The 21,846-nt window shown below is 32.9% G+C and overlaps 9 protein-coding genes across 9 annotated transcripts, besides 12 other annotated features; 1 reads left to right on the top strand and 8 right to left on the bottom strand.

The window, feature by feature from the left end:
• Nucleotides 1-19: 19 nt before the first annotated feature.
• TA10385 (60S ribosomal protein P1, putative) lies at nt 20-370 on the bottom strand (the record flags this gene model as incomplete). Its single annotated transcript, XM_948255.1, has 1 exon — nt 20-370. One exon carries the CDS (start codon nt 368-370, stop codon nt 20-22), a length of 351 nt encoding a protein of 116 aa, XP_953348.1.
• A 590-nt stretch (nt 371-960) lies between these two features.
• On the bottom strand, nt 961-2,874 carry TA10390 (DEAD-box family helicase, putative; the record flags this gene model as incomplete). Its single annotated transcript, XM_948254.1, has 10 exons — nt 961-1,089; nt 1,120-1,175; nt 1,208-1,340; nt 1,370-1,488; nt 1,518-1,609; nt 1,641-1,777; nt 1,808-1,878; nt 1,910-2,085; nt 2,116-2,189; nt 2,218-2,874. The coding sequence occupies 10 exons, from the start codon at nt 2,872-2,874 to the stop codon at nt 961-963; spliced, it is 1,644 nt and encodes a 547-aa protein (XP_953347.1).
• A 792-nt stretch (nt 2,875-3,666) lies between these two features.
• TA10395 (uncharacterized protein) lies at nt 3,667-6,948 on the bottom strand (the record flags this gene model as incomplete). The annotated part of the gene is made up of 1 exon (XM_948253.1): nt 3,667-6,948. The coding sequence occupies one exon, from the start codon at nt 6,946-6,948 to the stop codon at nt 3,667-3,669; it is 3,282 nt and encodes a 1,093-aa protein (XP_953346.1).
• Nucleotides 3,712-3,780: a sequence feature (12 probable transmembrane helices predicted for TA10395 by TMHMM2.0 at aa 50-72, 335-357, 372-394, 448-470, 490-512, 524-543, 558-580, 668-687, 910-932, 966-988, 1014-1036 and 1057-1079).
• Nucleotides 3,841-3,909: a sequence feature (12 probable transmembrane helices predicted for TA10395 by TMHMM2.0 at aa 50-72, 335-357, 372-394, 448-470, 490-512, 524-543, 558-580, 668-687, 910-932, 966-988, 1014-1036 and 1057-1079).
• Nucleotides 3,985-4,053: a sequence feature (12 probable transmembrane helices predicted for TA10395 by TMHMM2.0 at aa 50-72, 335-357, 372-394, 448-470, 490-512, 524-543, 558-580, 668-687, 910-932, 966-988, 1014-1036 and 1057-1079).
• Nucleotides 4,153-4,221: a sequence feature (12 probable transmembrane helices predicted for TA10395 by TMHMM2.0 at aa 50-72, 335-357, 372-394, 448-470, 490-512, 524-543, 558-580, 668-687, 910-932, 966-988, 1014-1036 and 1057-1079).
• Nucleotides 4,888-4,947: a sequence feature (12 probable transmembrane helices predicted for TA10395 by TMHMM2.0 at aa 50-72, 335-357, 372-394, 448-470, 490-512, 524-543, 558-580, 668-687, 910-932, 966-988, 1014-1036 and 1057-1079).
• Nucleotides 5,209-5,277: a sequence feature (12 probable transmembrane helices predicted for TA10395 by TMHMM2.0 at aa 50-72, 335-357, 372-394, 448-470, 490-512, 524-543, 558-580, 668-687, 910-932, 966-988, 1014-1036 and 1057-1079).
• Nucleotides 5,320-5,379: a sequence feature (12 probable transmembrane helices predicted for TA10395 by TMHMM2.0 at aa 50-72, 335-357, 372-394, 448-470, 490-512, 524-543, 558-580, 668-687, 910-932, 966-988, 1014-1036 and 1057-1079).
• Nucleotides 5,413-5,481: a sequence feature (12 probable transmembrane helices predicted for TA10395 by TMHMM2.0 at aa 50-72, 335-357, 372-394, 448-470, 490-512, 524-543, 558-580, 668-687, 910-932, 966-988, 1014-1036 and 1057-1079).
• Nucleotides 5,539-5,607: a sequence feature (12 probable transmembrane helices predicted for TA10395 by TMHMM2.0 at aa 50-72, 335-357, 372-394, 448-470, 490-512, 524-543, 558-580, 668-687, 910-932, 966-988, 1014-1036 and 1057-1079).
• Nucleotides 5,767-5,835: a sequence feature (12 probable transmembrane helices predicted for TA10395 by TMHMM2.0 at aa 50-72, 335-357, 372-394, 448-470, 490-512, 524-543, 558-580, 668-687, 910-932, 966-988, 1014-1036 and 1057-1079).
• Nucleotides 5,878-5,946: a sequence feature (12 probable transmembrane helices predicted for TA10395 by TMHMM2.0 at aa 50-72, 335-357, 372-394, 448-470, 490-512, 524-543, 558-580, 668-687, 910-932, 966-988, 1014-1036 and 1057-1079).
• Nucleotides 6,733-6,801: a sequence feature (12 probable transmembrane helices predicted for TA10395 by TMHMM2.0 at aa 50-72, 335-357, 372-394, 448-470, 490-512, 524-543, 558-580, 668-687, 910-932, 966-988, 1014-1036 and 1057-1079).
• Nucleotides 6,949-7,291: 343 nt separating the features above from the next.
• On the bottom strand, nt 7,292-11,372 carry TA10400 (uncharacterized protein; the record flags this gene model as incomplete). The annotated part of the gene is made up of 15 exons (XM_948252.1): nt 7,292-7,412; nt 7,446-7,642; nt 7,672-8,070; nt 8,100-8,295; nt 8,324-8,517; nt 8,550-8,731; nt 8,760-9,128; nt 9,159-9,439; nt 9,470-9,562; nt 9,592-9,744; nt 9,776-10,309; nt 10,341-10,578; nt 10,608-10,768; nt 10,804-11,065; nt 11,099-11,372. 15 exons carry the CDS (start codon nt 11,370-11,372, stop codon nt 7,292-7,294), a joined length of 3,654 nt encoding a protein of 1,217 aa, XP_953345.1.
• Nucleotides 11,373-11,558: 186 nt separating this feature from the next.
• On the bottom strand, nt 11,559-12,380 carry TA10405 (Maf-like protein, putative; the record flags this gene model as incomplete). Its single annotated transcript, XM_948251.1, has 3 exons — nt 11,559-11,701; nt 11,734-12,004; nt 12,045-12,380. 3 exons carry the CDS (start codon nt 12,378-12,380, stop codon nt 11,559-11,561), a joined length of 750 nt encoding a protein of 249 aa, XP_953344.1.
• A 38-nt stretch (nt 12,381-12,418) lies between these two features.
• On the bottom strand, nt 12,419-17,751 carry TA10410 (uncharacterized protein; the record flags this gene model as incomplete). The annotated part of the gene is made up of 4 exons (XM_948250.1): nt 12,419-12,646; nt 12,676-17,240; nt 17,272-17,572; nt 17,605-17,751. The coding sequence occupies 4 exons, from the start codon at nt 17,749-17,751 to the stop codon at nt 12,419-12,421; spliced, it is 5,241 nt and encodes a 1,746-aa protein (XP_953343.1).
• Nucleotides 17,752-18,004: 253 nt separating this feature from the next.
• Nucleotides 18,005-18,805, bottom strand: TA10415 (uncharacterized protein; the record flags this gene model as incomplete). Its single annotated transcript, XM_948249.1, has 1 exon — nt 18,005-18,805. One exon carries the CDS (start codon nt 18,803-18,805, stop codon nt 18,005-18,007), a length of 801 nt encoding a protein of 266 aa, XP_953342.1.
• Nucleotides 18,806-18,969: 164 nt separating this feature from the next.
• Nucleotides 18,970-20,334, bottom strand: TA10425 (enolase, putative; the record flags this gene model as incomplete). The annotated part of the gene is made up of 2 exons (XM_948248.1): nt 18,970-20,258; nt 20,295-20,334. The coding sequence occupies 2 exons, from the start codon at nt 20,332-20,334 to the stop codon at nt 18,970-18,972; spliced, it is 1,329 nt and encodes a 442-aa protein (XP_953341.1).
• Nucleotides 20,335-20,653: 319 nt separating this feature from the next.
• TA10430 (uncharacterized protein) lies at nt 20,654-21,649 on the top strand (the record flags this gene model as incomplete). Its single annotated transcript, XM_948247.1, has 5 exons — nt 20,654-20,686; nt 20,719-20,974; nt 21,005-21,075; nt 21,107-21,380; nt 21,429-21,649. The coding sequence occupies 5 exons, from the start codon at nt 20,654-20,656 to the stop codon at nt 21,647-21,649; spliced, it is 855 nt and encodes a 284-aa protein (XP_953340.1).
• Nucleotides 21,650-21,846: the final 197 nt, after the last annotated feature.

Genomic DNA, 21,846 nt, shown 5'->3' with positions numbered 1-21,846 from the left:
AGGAATTAGGTGTTTTAGTTTAGTCAAAGAGTGAGAATCCCATATCTTCGTCTTCTTCCTCTTCCTTTGGTTCTTCCTTCTTTGCAGATTCTTCGGGTGCGGCTGCCGATGAGGCGGATGCTGAAACAGGTGCTGCAGCGGAACCTGATCCAACGGCTGATAATAATGAACCTAGGTCTTTTCCCTTCAATGCTCGTGCGAAAAGCATTGGAGTAAATGGTTGCATGTCTCCTTTTGCTGCTTTAACTAGTTTAAGGATGTTATCTTGAGTAACTTCTAATCCATCATCGTACAGGACAAGTGAGGAATAAACGCACATCAATTCCTCCCTTTGTTCTTTGGTTAATTCACTAACTGGAACTGTTGACATCTTATATTGTATAAATTATTTCTAAAAATCAAATTAGTTATTGAAATAGATAATGATGATCTGGTATATAATTATATAATTATTGTTTAAAAGAAAAACAACAACTTTAGTATATCAAAAAACCCAGATTGTATCAATTTTGGTTTAATTAATAATATGTTCTTAATATTATTAAGAAAAGCAAATTACAAATAAATATCTATATTGGGGCATCTGAAAAAGTACCTTCAATTCCCGATAAAGTTTATAAATCTTTTAGAGCTGAGCAAATGTCAGATTACTATATAATGTTATCAACTGATGTGAGATAAAATATGGAATCTAGTTCATTATGTTGATATTAACAACCCCATCTCACCAAGACAATTAATTTCACGATGACACATATATGAATTGCTAACATATATAATTTATCAAGGAATCTTTAATTACAATAATATTAGGAGCATGTTACATTTACTTCACTGTGCTCTTTTGCCCTAGAAATTTGTAAAATCTTTGTGTTGATTTGTTTTTGCCACGATAGCAATATTCTGGAATAATAATTAAGTTTAACTTAACCTACTTTATATTCTCCTCTGTATCAATTGTTATACATCTTCCTGTTCTAGAACATCTTCCGACTCTCCCTGCACATTTTCACTACTCATTTTTATACCTGATATATGTATATACTCGTTTACATTTCTTGGCCTTCCAACTATATATACCGAATCCAGCTAAAAATACTTTCATTTTCATCCAAATACCATTGATAGGTGTATTCCTCTTGCGGAATCGGTGGATGCTATCAGAATATATTCACCTAAATTTGATTTTTTGGCCTTATAAACATACCTTCCCCTTCCTTAATACTATTTTGTAATTTTTTAATCTTTTCAACTGCAGTATTAGACTTGGTTTCTCCTATTTCCGATTCCTCCTTATTGTAATTGTCTCTTATTCCAAACTCGTGGTGTAGTATTTTACACTAAATTAATTAATAAAAGCTCGATTCACCTTAATATTATGTTTCTCCAGCTTTTCTTTGAGTGAAAAAAGTGAACCCGAACTGAGGAATACGATTACTTTCCCCGTATCACTCTTCAACATATTCAACAAAATTTTAATTTTAGACTCTAAATCTATGTTAGTTATACTCAAATACCTTGACTATCTTGAGATGAAACAGAGTAAAAATGGTTAATGGTTTCAGGAATTGAGACGTATCTTCCAGTGTCTGTTGCGCTTATTTTCTTCCTACACCAAATTAAATTAAATTGAGAAGTACCTAATCAGTGCTGTCAAGTTATCTCTACTATTTCTGTACATCCTAATCAAGGTGTTGACTTTGCGTATGTGCTGTCTTGTTATTGAAGCAGAAGCACATACAAGTCTTAGTTTGTTAGGGGATATAGAGAGTAACGTCTAAACTACATTAATTTTAAAAGTAAAAACCTGACAAATATTATATGCTGAACCTGGCTTCTCATTTAGAAGCCTTCTCTTCCTCTCATTCGCATATTGATCTGCAAACGTTTGTGGAAATTTAACTCAAACTTGCCACTTTGATTAATCGATCCATTTCATCTAAGAAAACATAATCTATAGTTTGTAAAATGGATCTTGTGTGTTTCTGATCTTCATTCTGAACAAAATTAAACTTATAGAAACTTACCAAAAAATACGATTCAACCTGGTTTGACGATCCTACTATAAATATAGATTCAGGGGATCTAAAATTAATAAATTATATTTACTCTAACATTTTAGGACACACATCATGATCATCTATTATTAAGTGAACTGCATTCTCCATTCCGTCAGTAAAATTAACAAGCTAAAAATAATGTGTAAAATGAGTGTACCTGATTGGCAGACTGGGCTGCTAATTCCTTTGTTGGACATAAAACCAAGACTCTACGGTTTAAATACGTCTGTCTTCTCTTAAAATGTAATGAACCACTATGTTCCTCATCTTTAATCCGATTTAGAATTTCAGAAAATGAAACGGATGATAAAAACTTGGGGTCAAACTGGTAGTAGTATCGAAGCGCCATATATAAAAGCACAGAAAATGTTTTTCCCGAAGATGTGTAACTATGTAGTATCACATCTCTTCCAAGGGATAACTCGTCAAAAAGAGATAACTGGTATTCATTCATTTTTGACAAACCTTCCTTTGCAAAAATCCTAGAAAGAGTGTTAATTAGGGGTTTACATCCAAAAATTGTAGAGAAATCACTCTCCACTGATAAATCCTTGTATACATCATCGTATTCAAGAGCTGATCCAGTATATGTTACCAAATTAGAATCAGACTGTGGATTCTTTCTTAATTTATGTGTTTTAAAACTTATTTCGTTTTGATTTAAAAGCCTATCGGAAGGAATTAATGAGCCGGAGTTAATATTAAAATCATATTTGTTATGTGTATTTAAAATCTTATTAAAATCATTCAATTCATGTAGATTTAAGTTTGAACCGATAAACAAAAGGGGACTAGATACTAGATTAAAATTCATATCAGTATATTTTACACATTTTTTACATAATAAATATTATAAATTACAAGAATAATTAAATATGGTAGAAACGAGGATTCCTCAGAATGTGCGGAAGAATCATATCATGATTTAGATTTTTCGGTGTATAATGTGAAAATAGTGTTTAATTCTTCACGTTTTTCATTTAGTGATTGTTCCAGAATAGAAATTTGTTCATCTAAATCCCTGTATGATTTATCTCTTAGTATTTCGGTCTGCTTCTTTATTATTCCAACCTTGAACTCAAGTTTGTTGCTAATATCCAATAGTTCGTTCATTTCATCTGCAACTTCATTGTGTAAAGACTCCATATATCTCAGTTTATGTTTACCTATATATAATAAAATGTGTGCAAATCAAACCTCTCTGTTCGAAAGTCCTAATATATTCCTCGAATCTACCGTATAAATTTAATGTTTCCTGAGCAGCCTGAGCTTTAACCTCTTTAGGTACTATGTCAAGTTGGTCCTGTGTTAAACCAGTTACTTCCAAATCAGAATGCTTGAACTTCTCTTCTAATTCATTTGTATCATCTAGAAAATCTGTATCCTCAGAACTCCTTCCTGATTTTGAATCTTCTGATTTAGGCCATACTGACCATAAATGGTAAAATATAAGGTTTGTTAGCCATATTTTGAAAGTGAGGCATAATGGAAAAAGGAGTAATTCCGTTAAATTTTTATTCTTAAAGTCTCCAAAGAACTGATGATCATGTAAAATTAACTTTATGCACCTCTTAAAAAACTTATTTCCCTTTAGGAACTCTGAAAATTATTTAATATAGTAAAAATTACCTTTGAAATAGTCCCTAGAAATAAAGTAGAAAAAGAAGAGGAATGTGAAAACCATTACCATAAAATAGAAAATAATGTTAAGATACATATATCTCATCTGATATAGGACAGAGATTACTACATGTAAATAGTGCCTCACGGTTGAATTCTTTAGAATGAACCCAAATAAAATAATAATTAAAATGAGTATAGCCAAAGATGAGTGCATATAGAAAATCCTTCGGGATAATAGTTGATAGTAGTACCTGTAGTATATATCTCCCATTTCATTGAAGTGGTCCCTCATTATCTTGTGGTAAATTATTATTGCAGAGTACATAACCACGAGGCTCATCACAACAGGGATTACTATTAGGTCAAACACCCTCTTTATATCGTTAAAAAAGTACATTGAAATCATATATAAAAAGTTAAATCTTGGATAATACATTTTGAATCCTTTTCTAAAATTTACAATATCTTTTATCATGATAGAAAGAAGGAAGATGAATAAAGAGATAGTAGAGCCCAGCACTATGAACAAAAACAGATTTCTGTTTTCCGAGGGTAGAAAAAATGAAAATACGTTGTAAATCCTCAAATCATAGTCCATTAACCCAGATTTTTCTATAAAAAAATTCAAAAACCCATTATATATTTTATTCTTAGACTCAGAATCCACGATAATAAAGTCAATTCCAACATCTTTTACAGTGTGTGGAATAGTTTCAAAAAGTGTGCTAATGTGGCACTTATCTTTGTCGTAAGTAATAAAGTAATAATACTTGTCATGTCCTATTATCTTCTTCATATTATTAATAAGACCATTGGGAGGAGTTCTGTAGAAATTCAAGCCTAATAGGAGCGCTTTATTTGAAGGATACAGATAGTATCTTGAGTTTATGGCCATCACTTCAGTCTCATTTTTAGGTAATTTCTCCGAATCATTAGTTTTAACCCATTTAAATAGTTCTTTTATAGCTCCACCATTTAACCAGTTGTAGAGATCGTCATAGGTCTTAATTTTTACATTGGGAAGGGATGACTCAATTTTTACGTTTAGTTTGTGATTTTTGGGTTTAAGGTTTGGATCCTTTAACATTTCAGTATAAGAGGTATTATAAAACTTGGTGTCGAAGTGCCATTTTTGATTGTTTTTGTAAACCAATTCATTTACAGTTTTATGTATTACTCTTGAAACCTTTAGGCAGTTAAATTCGATAAATATAAATGCAATGATACAACCTAACATAGCTAGGTATGTTATCACTCTGAAAAATGTGGTTAAACAGAATTTAAACTTTCGTTTAGTTTCGGGTGGTTCATACTCATATTCCTGTATTTGATTAGCTTGAGCATTTAGTCTTTCCCTAGCACAATCATCTGAAACAACACTCATTCTGAGTATTTTTGACTTTATAAAACGCTTGATTTTATTGTACCTAGTTGCTGTTTTATACATGAAATGCAATAATCTATAATTATCGAATTTCCATGATACAGGCCTTTTATAAAAATTTAGCTCTTTATCATTATCGTCAAACATAAGCAACAGTGATGTTATGAGTATTACTGCCAGATAAAATGAAATAAACAGAAGGAGGATAAAAACAAAGGAATATATAATGCTATTATTGTCTATGTATTTTAGAGTTGCATCACTTGAAACACCCAATATCAAGTTGAATAAAGCTAAAAAGTTTCGAAAGATGGATTGAACAGACGACTTGAACATATGGGCAACTGAGGAGTTAAAAACTGCAATTAAAAGGATAGAAATACCTGTTCCTGCTATCAGTGAAATTAAGGGGATCTTCAAGTGGTAATAATACTTTTTATATACAATGGATAGGTGCCTGTTCTTGTTGACAACCAACCATGTTGCGATTAATGATGTGACGACTGAGACTAATGCAAAGAAACAAAGAATTCCAAAAACAATAACACAAACTCTAATTCTTACTTTCAAGTAATCAAATGTTATATCATACAATTTATCAGCGTCTAATGGGTTATCATCATAACCAAAAACAATTTTAGATACACAAAACCCAGTGTCACAATTTGTTGAACCTACTCTGGGTACAGAATAATTGGCAAAAAAGACAATTGCATTAAAAAATACCAAAGATAAAAGCACAGATATTTTAAAAATTGAGTCAAAGATATAATCGAAAAGAAAGAACGACTTTGGATACAACTTGTACAAAATTATTGTGTATATTGTAAAGGCCATAAGAACAAGCATTAAGCCACCATCTATGACTAGTGGAAACAGAGTAGTATTTATTCGATATGAAGAAACAGTTGTTTTGTTATTTATTTTAGAGTCAGATTCGTTTGATCCATTGACAGTAGTTTCACTGTTAGAAAAATTAAACTTTATGTTTACAGAACTGATTACATCCGATATTACATTATATGTTAGAAAATCCACTGAAATTTCATTTATTTTTTCATCTGATATTATTGAATTTAAAGGAAAATAAGGAAACTCTTTTAAATATCCTGTGCCCTGCATTAGTTTTGACATTATTTCGTCAATATCTTCTCCGTAAATGTATTGATAATTTGATGCGGTTTTATCATCGTATGGATATTTGTAGTATATATAAGTCCCACTTTCGGACTTCATTAGGTTATTTCGTGAAGGGTCTGAGTGTAAAAGGACTTTTGAAGCTGATAAAATATCTCCGGGAATGTCACGTCTGTATTCTTTATCTTTTCCTTTGAACGATATTAGAACTGCATTGGCTACGGACTTGTTAAACGTGTTTAATCCTAGGTATAGATTAGGAATCAAACCAAATTGTATCCAAAGGGCTATATCAGTCCTTGTTTTAAGCTCATTTATTTTGTTAATTTGGTCATTATGTGAAAGTGAAATTGAAATATCCTTAACAGTTGAGGCTGACGGATCATCTTTTGAGCCAGGTTCAGATACAATTTCTTCATTTTTTTTATTGACTTCATTTATAAAATAAACTAATCCATTTGTATTTGGTGCTACGATATCATCAATTGCATAATCTAATGACTTGTTGGTCATAAAAACTGACTTGATATTGACAGTAATTATACACAAAAATACCAAAGTTAAGATTATTAATATTGAAAAGGTTGAGTAGACTATTTTATGGCGTAAAGGGATATCATGAGGGTGATCATCGTCATTGTATGGATCCAAGGAATCATGGGTTTTGTCTATAGGATCTGAATTCGGGAAAATTACATTTACATAACTATTTATTACATTTCCAAAGTTGAAATGAACAGTCATAAGTGGATGTAGACTAAATGTGTAAGTAGGAAGACTGCATTTTCTGGCAAATATTATAGTGTGCAACTATATTACATTATCTTTAAATTTATTATTTAAAATTTCCCTTTCTGTTAATTGAATTCAACATATTTCTTTTAAATAATTTAAATGTGAGTGTTTGGTTTAAATCTGATCTGGAAATACTTGCCAAATGACCCAATATAAATAGCCTTTGGCAGGGAGTGGAGAAGTTCCTCAAAATGTCCAAACTTAACTGGAATTTATCTCCAGATAACACACATTTCGGATGTATAAAATCAAACACCGAATCGAACCTATATGTGTATGTTTTTTGGTAAATTTACCAGTTATTGAAATCAGCTCCGGAATCACAGCTTGAAAGACACATTTCACATATTTTTTTCTTAGTGTATTCTGGTTCTGCCATTAGCAAACACTCTGTTGATCTTAGATCATGGCCACTAAAAGGTATTTATTTATTTATATACCAATACCTTTTTGGTATTATATTTTTCTTTATTGATAGGTATGATGAGAATGATTCTGGAAATCTTATTACCCTTGTTCCGTAGCTGTATGTCTTTTTGGTCTTAATATATCCGCATTCTGTTCTTGTTCCTGTCGATAATTGCTTGGTATACTCACTAGACACTTGACTCGCATATGCATTGTAAAGCTTATTTGCAACTTCCTAAAAACTATGATTAGAATAGAAATTACATGGTATTGCTTAGTATCGAGAGAAAGTATTTTAAGCATCAAATAATTCTCAACAACAAGCATAATCTTGGATTGAAACACATCGGATTGATCAAGGTATTGGACTAGAATCGTATCTTCTAGACCGTCAATAACTTTTTGATTTCCTTGTTCCAAAATACTCTGCTTAGTTATATTTACAAGTTTCTCTAATTTAGAAGTGCAAAAATTAGGGTCTATATTATTGATAATCTCCAAGATCTTGATGTTATTCTTCCTTGAGAGGTATAAAAACTTGTCCAAAATAATGGTGTAAAGGTTTTGTGATTCCTTCAAGTGTTTCCTCTTATCAAAACAGCAATTTCCTGAAGAAAGCTCTTCCATTATCAAATCTTGATTTTCGAACCAGTGGTTAGGCCCCTAAAACTCATTTACATTCGTTGTTTTACCTTGTAATGGATTAAATTTTCAGAGTTTGAAAGGTAGAGATACGGGTGTAGAAAATGTATAGAACCCATTTGACGGTGTAGCCATGCTGAAACATACAGTGATCTCAAGTATTCCATGGACAAGGGTCCGAATTGAAACTCCAAGATCGACAACAAATCAGTTGATATTTTGGATGCATGTGAGTAAGATCCCACCCTAAAAAATTTATCTAGTTACAAACAACCTTATTAGTGATTCCAAGAGAAGCCATAGCAAGTTACACTTAGTGTAGGTTGGAAGATTAGACAAGTTGCAATATCTAACCAATTCGTGGTGAACCTTCGTCGAGTCAAAATACACATTTAGTTTCGCATTACAATAGCCCAAAAGGGAAAGGAAGAAAACTGGGACCCACTCGTAGTTTTTCACTGAGAACAACTACAAAATTTATTTTAGTTTATTCTACTTACATGTAAAAATGACTCTTTGGAGTTCTCTATGTATGATATACATCCTTTGTAATCATTGGTATTCCATTTGTGGTAACTATTAACAGTGAGTACCTGCAAGTTTAAAAATCCATCAAACCCTTCCAAGCTTTTCAAATTATCCTTTATCAAATGGTATTCAGTCTCCATTGAATCATTATCCCCTAAATACTTGTAAATTACAGAAAATACCAGTTAAACAATAGCATTGTAACTCCAAGATCTTGGCCTCAACAAAAAGCGTCATTGAAAATGAATTCAATGACAGAAATTTGGAGATTTGAAGCGCTTTTTTATAAAATCTATGCTTGAGGAATGTGTATCCCAAAGTTAGTAGGAGTTTAAATCTCAAAAATGGGTCTGTTTGGACCAATGATTCGATTAGGCAGTATAGGTTGATTCCAGTTAAGTGTTGGTTAAATTTACTACATACCAATTCATAGTTATACGAACATATAGGATTACAAGGGTAACCAGTTCCAACAATTTTGGACTTTATGTGTCTTGGCAATCCCATTCCAAAGCTGGAGGATTCCAAAAGAAACCCGTATCCATGGAATCCTATAGATTATGTAAGTTAATAAAAGATACCTTTGTGGTCACACAGTTTTGACGATGCCTTAAATATTGACAGGTTATATTTAGGGCATGAAACCGAAACTTTTGCATAAAAATTCAAGTCAAATTGACCGTTATGGAGAATTTTAGAACGTTTTGAAGACTTAAAATGATTTAGGTCAATCTGTTTAGTATGTTCTTGACCGTTTGTTAATTTAGGTATAACTATTCCCAGGTTATATTCAACTGCGCTAATTAGTAACATTTGAGGTAATGTCTTAAAAGTTATGCTTTGCAAATCAATTACATTAAAGCTATAATACTATAATCTTAAATTTACTTACTGAATTGATATTTGAGGGTGGATATATTGGTTCCAAAATGACAAAGATTCTAGACTAAGACCTAGAAGATCGTTTAACATTTTAACAAAAAGCCTAAAAATTTTGATGTAATGTTTGCTTACTCTTGAATTAAATCCAGGTTCACGTTCTTATTTCTAATAAAACTTTCCAATTCCATGTCCCATAGGTGTTTAAAAGCTCGCGACACCATTTCACATGCAAGTAAGTCTTTTAGTGCACTATGGCTGGTATTTTCATATATCTTTCCAATATTTCTAAGAGTTTCTTTGATAAAGTCAATCTTACCTTATATTTATTCCAAATGAATGGAGTGTGTTACTTATGTCCCATGAGCTAGTCATGGTGTGGAATTTGTCTAAATTATTTTCAAGAACAAAGTTATTGAGTTCCGCTGCTGTTTGGAACATTGTGTCATCAAAATTCTTATTAAATAGAGACTGTGAATTAAGTGTACATTTTAAAAAGCCTTCGTAGTGTACTGTAGAGAATTCTTGGCGAAAACGATTCTTGTATAACTGATCATATCCAGTATTTAAATCTGGCATTGGAGGTAAAACCTCATGTGTATTACGGAAGTACAATGTTCCATTTGATTCGACTGCATTAGAATTGTTATTGAAATCCTGAGGTCCATCAAGATCCGTTGACCCGAATGGCACAGGTAATGAAGAAACTCTAAGATTTGTAGAAAGCTTAATAAAGTCCTGATAGAGTTGGTCGTTTTCGAATAGTGATGAGGTCACAAGATGCCCATCATGCTCTATAACTGAGTACGAGTCAAAACCAAGTAAATCATCCAGTAAGTACTTCGTGTTTAAGCTAAATTATTCTAATGGATTAAATATAATACCTTAGGCTGATCAATGGTTCTCCTACTACTCTGAAACCCATATAATCGGTTATACAACAGAAAGGAACTGCAAATCTAGAAATTGTACCAATCATATGTATGGCGTCACAAAGAGCTTGCTTTCCCTTTAGATCGTTCGAGTAAAGCTTTTTACACGTTGTATAGCTAATTTTTGAGTATGACGAGCAGTTTCCAAGTACTAGAGTGAACACAATCCCGTCGTATACAAAGAGTCGGTCTGAAAAATGAAATAAAATAAAAACATACCGTCTTTGAACTTTGGTGAATAGAACTTGTAAATTAGTGGGTATGACTGAGGGGTAACTTCAAAAAACCCAGACGGAACTTCGGAGAAATTTGAGGCAAGCAACGAGTTTAAAAGCTTAATTGACCCCAATTTACATGAGTTTGCAAAATGTCCAACATCACTATGTGTGATTATTTTATAAATATATATACAAACCTTAATAAGGAGTATTCAAAATCATTGTTAAATTCACTCAATTTGTCATTGTTTTTAAAAAGAAAGAGATTTCTGATTGAAGATTGCAATCTTTGGTCCCAATTTGTGTTTAGACCGAACTTTTCATCTCCTGGAAGAACCAATTTGACCTTTAAAGGGTGATAATCTGGCAAATTCCAACTCGAGTGATCTGGTGTTTCATGGTCATTACCTGTAACTCCATACAAATATTCCTGTAACTTCTCGTCCAAGGTTGATAACACTATAATATGATGATAAGATTAATTTGACCTACCAATCAACCTTGAATCATACTTGGATGTTAGTTTGTCTTCCAAATCAGCAGAGAAAACGTCAGAGAGGTTTTCTAACAATGCAAACCTATCCTCAAAGTCCGATGAGCAGGGATTATCAAATTTCCATGAAAAATTAAGGTAATCCTCTACATTATCTACGTTATATACTTTGTTGCTGAAATATCCCAAAACGGGCCTCTGTTCTACTGGAAGATTGAGACGATTAAAAAATCCATTGGCCTCTGGAGGGATTAATGTGTCGGAATTTAACATTATTAAAAATAAAAATTAATTTTGAATGTTTTTCTAGAGTTTAGATCAAATGTGTAAGGTTTTGGACAATAATATAGGTGATCGAACGTAAGGATGTATCAAGTATAAATATTTTACAAAAAATGACTGCCATTAATCATTAAAATAGAAATAAAAAACATATTTTACATTATATTTGGGTCTTAATTAAAAATTAAACATATTATATGATTTTGCCAGGTCGCATAGTGCTGATGATACACATTGTGCAGGAAGTCCAATAACGTTGGTATATGAGCCCACAAGTTCTTCTATTAGTGATTCTGCTAATCCTGTTATCCGATATGATCCTTAAAATTTATTATTAGTTAGGAATTTATACCTGCTGATCCCTCATGTTCTCTTGTATCTAAAAGTGCATTTATATCTTCCTCTGATAACTTTTGATACTTAACTTTCGTCGTAGTATAAAATTTTTTTTCTGGAACTTCATATCCTCTACCCCTTGCAAACATTGCAACTCCGGTATAAATATTATGGTATGATTCTACATATGAGCTGAGTTGTCTCCTTGCATCTTCTCTGTCTACCGGTTTTTCGTAGATTGTTCCATTCATATCTGCAATAGTGTCTGCTCCAATTACCACTTGTATCTAAATGAAATTCTATTAATCTTGAATCTTTAAAAGATACCTTGTCCACGTCAAAATCCTTATCCAATTCTCCGAATGGATTTGTTAAAAGCGTTCTCACTTTCTTCTTAGATTCTGGATCATTAGCTGTAAATATAGTTTTTGCTACTATTCGGGCCTTATTTTCAGCGGTTGCTGCTGAGTAGTCTCCTCCTGTAGGATAATCATCCTTGCTGAGATCTTCTTCGAACCCTGAGGCCATAGTTAGAACGTTTGTTATCCTCATATGATTCTTCATTATCATTGGTCTATGAGGAGACTGTGTTGCCATAACGATCCAGGCTTTGTTTGGGTCAGAGAACAAGCCCCTTAATCCCACTACTGAGTATACTTCCATTAACTATATAAATAATATATAAATTTATTTTATTGAAATTATTCTGAAAGTAACAATTTTTTAAATTTCCAAACTACAAAACTAGTTTCTTGGGGATAATATAGGTTGTGGACTACACCACCTTCACTTCCTTTTACAGATTCGAATGTAGAATTCGATAGATTTTGCACATTTATTTTCTTTACACTAAGAATTTTTTCCAAGACCATTGATTCCACCAGTACTTCCACTTCGCATTCGTCCAGTATCACCAGATCCTTCCATATCTACACACTATGAATAATTATCTAAATACCTGGTGAACTGTTATGCCCGGTTTATCTTTAACCATGCAGAATATCTTCAATGATAAGAACCCTACCAAATGTACGTCAATATGTCCGTCCAGTTTTACGAATGTGTTTTGGGATGTCGACTTTAGTGTGTTTGAGTAAGATTCCGTATCTTCCGGAAACAATTCCTTTATATTCCCAAGAAATTGTTCCATTTCCCCCTCTAATATATCAAATGCATCTCTTTCCCATATTATCCACATTAGTTCCGGTACATAATCAGGCTTCTTTCTAACCAATCCTTCTTCTTCAATCTTGTTTAGTTCATTTTTCTCTTGTTTGTTGATAAATAGATCCTTACAGTACTCCCAGTATATATACAAATATTCTGTTCCATTCGGTACCATTATCAGAAGCCTTAGCATTGCCGCTGCATAAACCAGAATTCTAACCAATGAATCAGGTGAGAAATCATTATTTGAAAGTAAATCTTCACGGCATTTTCTTTTGTTAGAGGTTTTCTTCTCATTCATGTACTCAAATCCAAATTTAAGCTTCTTGTGAGAAATCCCATGTGTTCCTGAACTCTTAACTATTTGTACTATTTTACTAAAACTACTTTCAAGATCTGCCGGAACCTCTTTCAGCATAAACAAATTCATTAGATAATCTATCACTTCCAATACATTTTTAAATGTTTTCCTTGTATTTTTTGGAGAATCAAATGTTTCTGGGTATGAACTTTCAAACTGTAAAGGATTCAATATGTCAGTTAGTTCATTTTCACATACCATCGCCTTGGGTATTACATTCTGTCTAGAGTATTCATTTATATAGTTGTGTGATCTAAGATTTGCCTGTACTGAGTTTATGTTTGCTTCCACTTGACTTATTGACATTTTATTTTTCATACTTTTGATATGCTTTGATATTCCTCCTTCTATGAAGCGGGAATAGCCCGATTTAACGCTGACTTGGGTGTTTGATTGGTTATTCCACTTCGGTTCGAACTTTACGATTTTGAAGTTCTCCAGTATATTGAAAATGGTGTAAAAGTCCAAATCTAGGCAGTTTTTTATCACAGAAATATTGTTCGACAGAAATGAAGAGTTATTATCAGGTCTTGGATCAAGTTCCAATTCTAGTCCTAGATCTATCTTCATGGTGAGTGTAGTTTCTCTATACTCATTGGGATAATATGGCATCATTCCTAGTCTTTGATTAATTGGATTACTATAAGTTGTGTTATAACCAAACAGGTAAATGTATGACAGAAGTTGTGTTCCTAGATGATAAATGGTTGAGTACTTTGGAAACAGTTTAAGCTTTGACAGGTTGGACAATTTGTATACCTTAAACAAGTTAGTCTTTTGTTTGCTTTTTACTATCCATCTGTGATCAGACCACCTTTTTAAAACTTGTTTAAAATCTTTCGGGTCTATATTGTTTACCAATTGGCTTCCCTTACTTGATAATGATGTGAATAGTATGCATTTTAATCTAAGCGTGTTTATCATGATATCAAAGTCATTGGAAACTTTCTTTGGGTCAACGAGATAACTTGTGGTTTTAAATATTGCATTAGTTGGTGTGGTGTTGTAAATGTTCGACACGTTTGTGTGTGATTTTTTCATTGTGTAGTGCACTATTTCATTTATATTCATATTTCTTAGCTTTTTCAGTATCCTCAAATTGAAGTTTGACTTGTTGATTATGTAGTCGAATATGATTTTACACTCGTTAACTGTGTACTTGTGTTTAAATAGTATGTGAAGATAGTTCCATACGTCCAGTGGTTTTCTGTTCTGCGAACATTCTTCTGATTTATCCAATGTATTTTTGGTTAGAAAACTCTGAAACTTATCGATGATATCATTGGTATTCGTAGAAATCTCATTTTCACAATCTTGGTCCTTTATAACACTATTATAATCATTTTTAAGAAAATTTAAGAAAATTTGATTTATTAATTTTTCCGATATCACGTATCTTGCTATCCATAGTATTTCGTTATCTTTGTGAATGTTCGTTAGTATTTTGTTGAGTATTCTATCATCCTCCACTTCTGGGTCATACTTGTTACTCTTGATTTTACTGACTAGGTATGAGTAGATTTGTGTGTTATTTATCTTGAATTTACTGGAGAGCTTGTTTATTATTTCTATTGGCATATGGAACAGCTTAATCAAACTTTTGTAGTGAAGTGAGTTGCAACTCAGCGAGAGCCATATTGTTATTATCTGGTCAAGTTCATACTTAATTGTGCTTGTTAGGTATATAACTTTTTTCCAATTCTTCTTTACAAACACTTCCTTCACCTTTAGTATTTTAGGCGGTATCTCCAGATCACTATTAATATATGAATCCACTTGTACCTTTAAATTTTGCCAATATAGCTCAAATTCAGTTGTAATTTCATATTTTCCCACAACCTGGTTATTTACATAATCATACAGTTCCACTTCTTTAATCAATTCCCATATAAATTCTTTCTTTTCCACTTCACTATTCTTTAACACTTTCCCATTTAAATGTTCACCACTAGATGTTTCTACTTCATCATTCTTACTTGACTCAACTGGTTCTGACATGAATAACAACAGTTTGATTCTATATAGAAAGTTCAATTGGTTATTCAATATTATGATTGGATCTCTTCTACTGTTTAATAACACTTTTATATATTCATCCGGTAGATTTAATACATTTTCATTTATATACTTAGTAACTTTCTCCAGTGTATATCCACATCCTATCAGTTGGAAATACTTTTCAAGCGTCATTTTACTCAAAACTTCCAATGTTGTGAATCTACTTTCACTAAAGTTTTCAACCAAAAATGAGTGTAACAGTTTAATTCTCGTCATTATTGGGAAAATATAACCGTTTGATGATAACACCTTCTGACTAAAACCCATTGAATTTTCTAAATTAACCTCTATTTTTTGCTGGTTTACTGATATGTTTCTTACCAAACACGGCACCTGTATGTTAAAGTTTATCATCTCCTTATTTTCAGGTGTGGAATCCAGTATATCTATAGAATCTTCTTGGAAATTATTTGCAACTTCTGGGCTCTTAAAATGATCATTTACTCTCGATTTCAATGCTGATGTGTGTACTGAGATAATGTTTCTCTTCATATTTATGTTATTTCTAATATAATTGTATGCTTCCTTATCATTAAAATGTCTTGAATCAAACAGGATTGTTAGCGGCAGATTTGCTCCTTTCAATTCCTCGCATCTTAAAATTTTTAAATATTTTAACTCCTCTAGAACAAAATTTGCTATTCTCACTGCTGTTTTTCTATCTGCTTTTGTTTGGCTTCTCTCCACATCTCCATAGAAGCTCGATATGTTTGAAAACGTTGCTGCTTTGAAATAGTCCAGGTAATTTTTCATCAGGACCATCCTTTTTTTGAACAGGGTTGTGTTTACTTGCTTTGGGAGCTGTAGGTTTCCGAATATCCGTTCAAAGTCCTGTTGGTATACAGACTCTTCTGAATATTTATCTTTCTGGCTGTTTAGAAATTGCGTATAATTTTTTTGAGCGTATTCAACATTGTTAAAGCTAGTTTTATCTGATGTTCGTGTAAATGTTGAATCGAAATCTGGTTCAATGTCGTTCATGTATGAAGTATCTAATCTTTCTATAACCTCTGTTTTGACTAGTGGTGTTTTACTATCTGTTGTGTAGTACCTATACATAAAAATCTTCCCATCTCTTTCCGTTTCCTTTCTTATCAACCCTACTGATTCCATATATAAAATTAGTTTTGAGAGCTGTTTATATTTGATTGGTACATAGTTGTTTATATCTTTCGCTGTTATTCCATTTCTTGATAGTTTTATTATATAGTATACATATTCCTGTATTGAATGTCCATTTAGATTAAACGGTGTTGACTCTGTTAGGTCTTCTTCAGAGTTTTCGTTCATTTGTGTATCGCTCTTCAGGTTTAGTACATGGAGTATATTTGAGCTTTTCATCTTCATTTTTATATCGTTTGGGTTCTTGATTAACATTATACATCTTTCAAACTTTTTTGTCTGAGGACACCATGCGAAGATGAGTGCGATTTTGTTCTTGAGCTCGAGCGACTTTCTAAAATACAAGTAGCTTCTGGAGATGATGTGGTTATCTATTCTTGTATTAATCTGTCCCAGTTCATGGAATGCTAAGTTATAGTATGATGTTTTCCAGTCGGACTCTAACAGAATATTATTTTCTTCCTTTTCTAGAATCTCCAGCATCGTTGATTCATAGTTTTTTGTGGCCTCTCCCATGCACATTGTTCTTATGAACTTTGGTATTTTATCCAGTATGAAATACTTGTGAAAGAAACAAATGGAAGCGGAATTTTGTGTTTTTGGTGCTACATCTAATGGAGAATCCTGAGTTTCGGTGTTGTTATCGTACTTTATAACACAATTTTCACTGATGTTATTTACCAGTATTTTAGATATTCTATTTTGGGGTATTGTCAGCTTGTATACAAGTCCTATTTTACATAAAGAGTTCAATAATGAAAACAAGTCTCTGGGTGAGATTTTCGATTCATTAATAAGGTCTGATTGCCAGTATCCTATTACAATGTCAATATTCAATACACATACCTGAGTATCTTTTCGATGCTATTAGCATTACTAGCTTGAAGCGATCGTTTGTTTTTACCACCTGCTCATATAGAACAAGGTTCAAGCTCTTGATTCTGTAGGTATTTGAGCACAAAAGTCTTGTTTCTGGGACGTGTTCCGCTAGTTCATTTAATTCGAATCCGTTTATATCTATGTTCAATAAATTAGTTTTACTTCTCTTTTTTGTCTTCTGAAAGTTACTTTTTAGATATTCTTCGAACTCTTCGTTGATTAGAATCAGTACATTTCTGTTAGAATACAGTCGAATCCACAAATTTACCTAAAATTTTATTTATGACCTGATAAAATTACGTTTATTTCTTTACTCGATATACCATTTTCTTCCATTATTTTATAATACATTGTATTGTACTCGACTGGCTCGATTTGGCTGGACAGATACTCCAGAGATAGGTATTCTAGAGTATTTATATCCATATCTGTTACCGTATATTCCATTTGTGGAGATGTAATGTTGCGATTTGCTTTAAAGTTTCAAACTTTAAACACATTTTAAATATTATATATACATGGCTGGAAAATATTAAATTAAAGGAATCTTGTAAAGTCAATAACATCGATGATAATATGAGGTGGTAATGACAAAACTTATTAACTATTTTTTGCTAAAAATTTAAAAAATTATGTTTTCTTATTTCTGAATTTTTATTGGCATTATTTTACACCTTAATTCTTAATCAATACTCTTCCATCAACCCAAACATCTGCAGCTGTTGTATTCATCTTGTTCTTCTAGGTACTCATCTTCCAATATTCCGCAATCTTCCCAACAATTACACGATGTTTCCTCTACAGTTATGTCACTTTCATCATTTGCACATACACAATTACTTACATCGCATATTTCCCTGCTTCTTGTGTAATATTTGTCACATATTTCCACCTTATTTTTTGATTTTATCCTGAGATATCCTTTTAACGAGTATGAAACATATATATTCTCATTATCGGCTTCACAATTCTTTGGGTTTTCCTCATTCTCCTTTCTCGTTTCCTTTTTAACCTTATTCGTTCCACTTTTTGAACTTTTATCCGTTTTCGTTTTTACTGAACCGTCCACTTTTAATTTATTTCCCTTCTCTTTCACTGAGCTATTAACTCTTTTAGTCTGTTTCTTCTTTGTAGAGCTTTCTTCTGGTTTATCCATGCTTGCTATTTTGATCGGAGTGACCCAAGGTTTCTTTGCAATTATGTTATTTTTGTAATCCTCTAGCTTTTTTTTAGACTCACTTGTATTCGGTTTGGCTCCCTCAGTTTCCTTTGTTTTTTCTATCAATTTGTTTTTAGTATCTATATTATTATTTAGTGCTCCTCCATTTAACCGTCCGTTGGCTATATTTACCATGCATGGCCTGCAGCACCTTTGCCTGTGGAGTCCATTTTCGCACACGTCACTCCTAAAACAGAACCCCCTGTTTAATAAACATTTATCTGAGTTACAGTAACACAGGTGGATTTTGCTCTGTTTTAAGCCCGAACAGTTATCCTTCATGTTCGTCTTACTATTGTTTATATAAAATTTTATTTAAAACACTTGTGTATCAGGGAGTAAAATGCATATTAAATTTGGCATGTAAACTAGGGCTAAAGCTCATTGACAAACAAATATTTGGATACATTTAGTATTAGTAATTGGGAATAACACATACAAATAGATTAGTGGGACAAGTTTCTGAAGTTAACTCCTGCGTAGGTGGCCTTGGGTCCAAGCTCTTCTTCGATGCGCAAAAGCTGGTTATACTTGGCGTTTCTTTCACTCCTGCATGGTGCTCCTGTTTTGATTTGACCTGTTGAAAGTCCCACCACCAAGTCTGCAATAAATGTGTCCTCAGTTTCACCTGATCTATGTGAAACCATGACTCCCCAATTGTTTTTGTGGGCCAGTAAGCAGGCTTCAACTGACTCAGTCACTGATCCAATCTGGTTTACTTTGAGCAAAAGTGCGTTGCAAGCCTTCTTTTCCAGTGCCGTTTGAATCCTTTTGGGGTTTGTTACGAGAAGATCATCTCCCACAATCTGGACCTTTTGTCCAAGCTTTGACGTAAGCTTGTTGTAGCATTCCCAGTCATCTTGGTCGAAAGGGTCCTCTATGGAAACAATTGGGTATTTTTCACACAGGCTTGTGTAATATTCAACCATTTCGTCTCCAGTTTTCAGGAGTTCCTTTTCGCATTTGAATCCAAGGTTGTATGATGACTTCTCTTTCACATAGAATTCTGATGCTGCGACATCCATGGCAAAATTGACTTTCCCTTCAAATCCAGCCTTTTTAACTGCATCAACTAGGAGATCTAGAGCCTCTTCTGCTGATTTGATATTGGGTGCAAAGCCTCCTTCATCTCCCACGTTTGTTGCGTCTTGGCCGTACTTCTTCTTTATGACCGATTTCAGGGTGTGATAAACTTCTGCCCCCATTTGCAATGCTTCTCTAAAAGTGTTGGCTCCAGTTGGCAGGATCATAAACTCTTGCATAGCCAGGCTGTTTCCAGCGTGTGATCCTCCGTTAATAACGTTCAAGCATGGTACTGGCAATACAAATCTGTCTGTCGGTTTTCCTGCCAGTTGAGCTAGATGAACGTAGAGTGGGACTCCCTTTTTGGCTGCTGCTGCTCTGGCTGCTGCCATTGATACTACCAAGATTGCGTTTGCTCCAAGTTTTGACTTACAGTATCCCCATTCATTCTGCGTGCCGTCCAATTTCTGTACCATCAAGGTATCTAATTCCTTCTGATTCAACGTATCGAATCCTACAACTGCATTTTTCACGACTGTGTTAACATTTTCAACTGCTTTCAGTACACCTTTACCCAAATAACGGCTTTTGTCTCCATCTCGCAATTCTAAGGCTTCATAAATTCCAGTTGAGGCTCCTGATGGACAGGCTGCTCTAAACAGGCCGGCTTCGGTGACTAGATCGACTTCAACGGTGGGATTTCCTCTGGAATCTAAAAATTGTTATTAACACAAAAGGATCTACTTACCGAGAATTTCCCGGGCTTTAAGAGACTTAACAACAGACATTTTCTACAAAAAATATTCAATTCAAGTGTGAGAAAATTGTTTAACTTAATATACAGAGTTTACTTAAAATGTAGAATCTACTGTGTCAGGCTACCAAATAAATATGATGATGACATATGAGGAAGTACTTGAACAATTTGATTCTCTTATTATTCAAATCATTAATATATATTTTTCTATGTCTTTAATTTAACTTATTGTTGTTATATCATGTACAATCTTATTCTACATTTTCATATTATTTAATTTTAAAACTTTCAATGGATTTTAAGTTTCTTTATTGATTTATAATAAAGCTTTGTTTCTGTTTAGTTATTAAATGGATGAAGCTGAGACCATTGATGATCTCAAGGTATTATATCAACCATCTATACCATAATTTAGGCCAATTTGGATGAATATCAAAAACAATTGGCTACAGTAGAGGATTCTTTAAAGCAAGACCCAGAAAACCAAGAATTAATTTCCCTTAAAAGAGATTTAAATGAAGTTATTATTCTCACCAATGATTTAATCAAGTACAAGCAATCCAATGAAGGTATTTTGTTGTTTGTCAAAGTTTTTTTAGAACTTTTGAAGCAAGGTGTTATCCACCTGGAAGATATTAAGGATGTAGATATTACAACATCAATTTTCATAGGTTAGAGCTCCACTATCAAAAATGATTTAGGACGCACATGTGTTGTACTGTACAATGGGAAACAAAAATATGGAGAAGTCGTCCAAGTTATGGGAGACCAGGTACTTAACTGGTATAATATAATTCGTTTAGCCAAATGATTTGACAGTTATTGAATTGCTAGGGTCACGAGAAAAGTGTAGCCTTTGTCTTAAGGACCTGAGATTGTTAGAGCCTCCATTACCTGCACAGTGCAAACCTGGATCCTTAGTTCAGGCGCTGTACGGTGAAGATGGGTATGAAGATGGTTACATATATTTATTTAGGCGTTGGTATGATTGTATTATAAATCGGCAAACAGAAAAGGGATATATTGTAACATATAAAGATTATAATACTTCCGAAGAAGTACAAAGAGATAGAGTAAGTCAAAAAAGAGTTAAAACAGTTTAGATCAGACTTAAAATTAGAACAGAAACCAAAATCAAGGAAGTTAAAGAAATAGTAACTCCAGCTGGTTATGTTATTCCAGAGAATTTAATAATCAAAAAAACGGATAACGAAAAGGAGAAATTGAGAAAGAGAAAATTGGTCCAAACACTCAAAAAACAACAAAAATCACAAAAAGAAGATGAAGAATCATATAAAAGAGCAAGTAATTGGAGAAAATTCCAAAAGAAGGTAACGAATTTTTAAATTTTAATACACATTTTAGTCTGGAACCAAAAACAAACCGGGATATATGACGGGAAAGAAGGAAGGGTCGATATTTAAAACAGAAGATACTAAATTACCAATATCAGGACTTAGCTCAAATACATATAATTCTTTTGTTCCAAGGAGTAAATACGATTACACATCAGAAATGTTCTGATTGTAGTGCCAATGTTTAA

The sequence above is a fragment of the Theileria annulata genome, chromosome 4 (genome assembly GCF_000003225.4).
Source record: "Theileria annulata chromosome 4, complete sequence, *** SEQUENCING IN PROGRESS ***".
NCBI lineage: Eukaryota > Apicomplexa > Aconoidasida > Piroplasmida > Theileriidae > Theileria > Theileria annulata.
The sequence above is the reverse complement of the archived record's forward strand: the minus strand, read 5'-3'. Positions and strand labels throughout refer to the sequence as shown.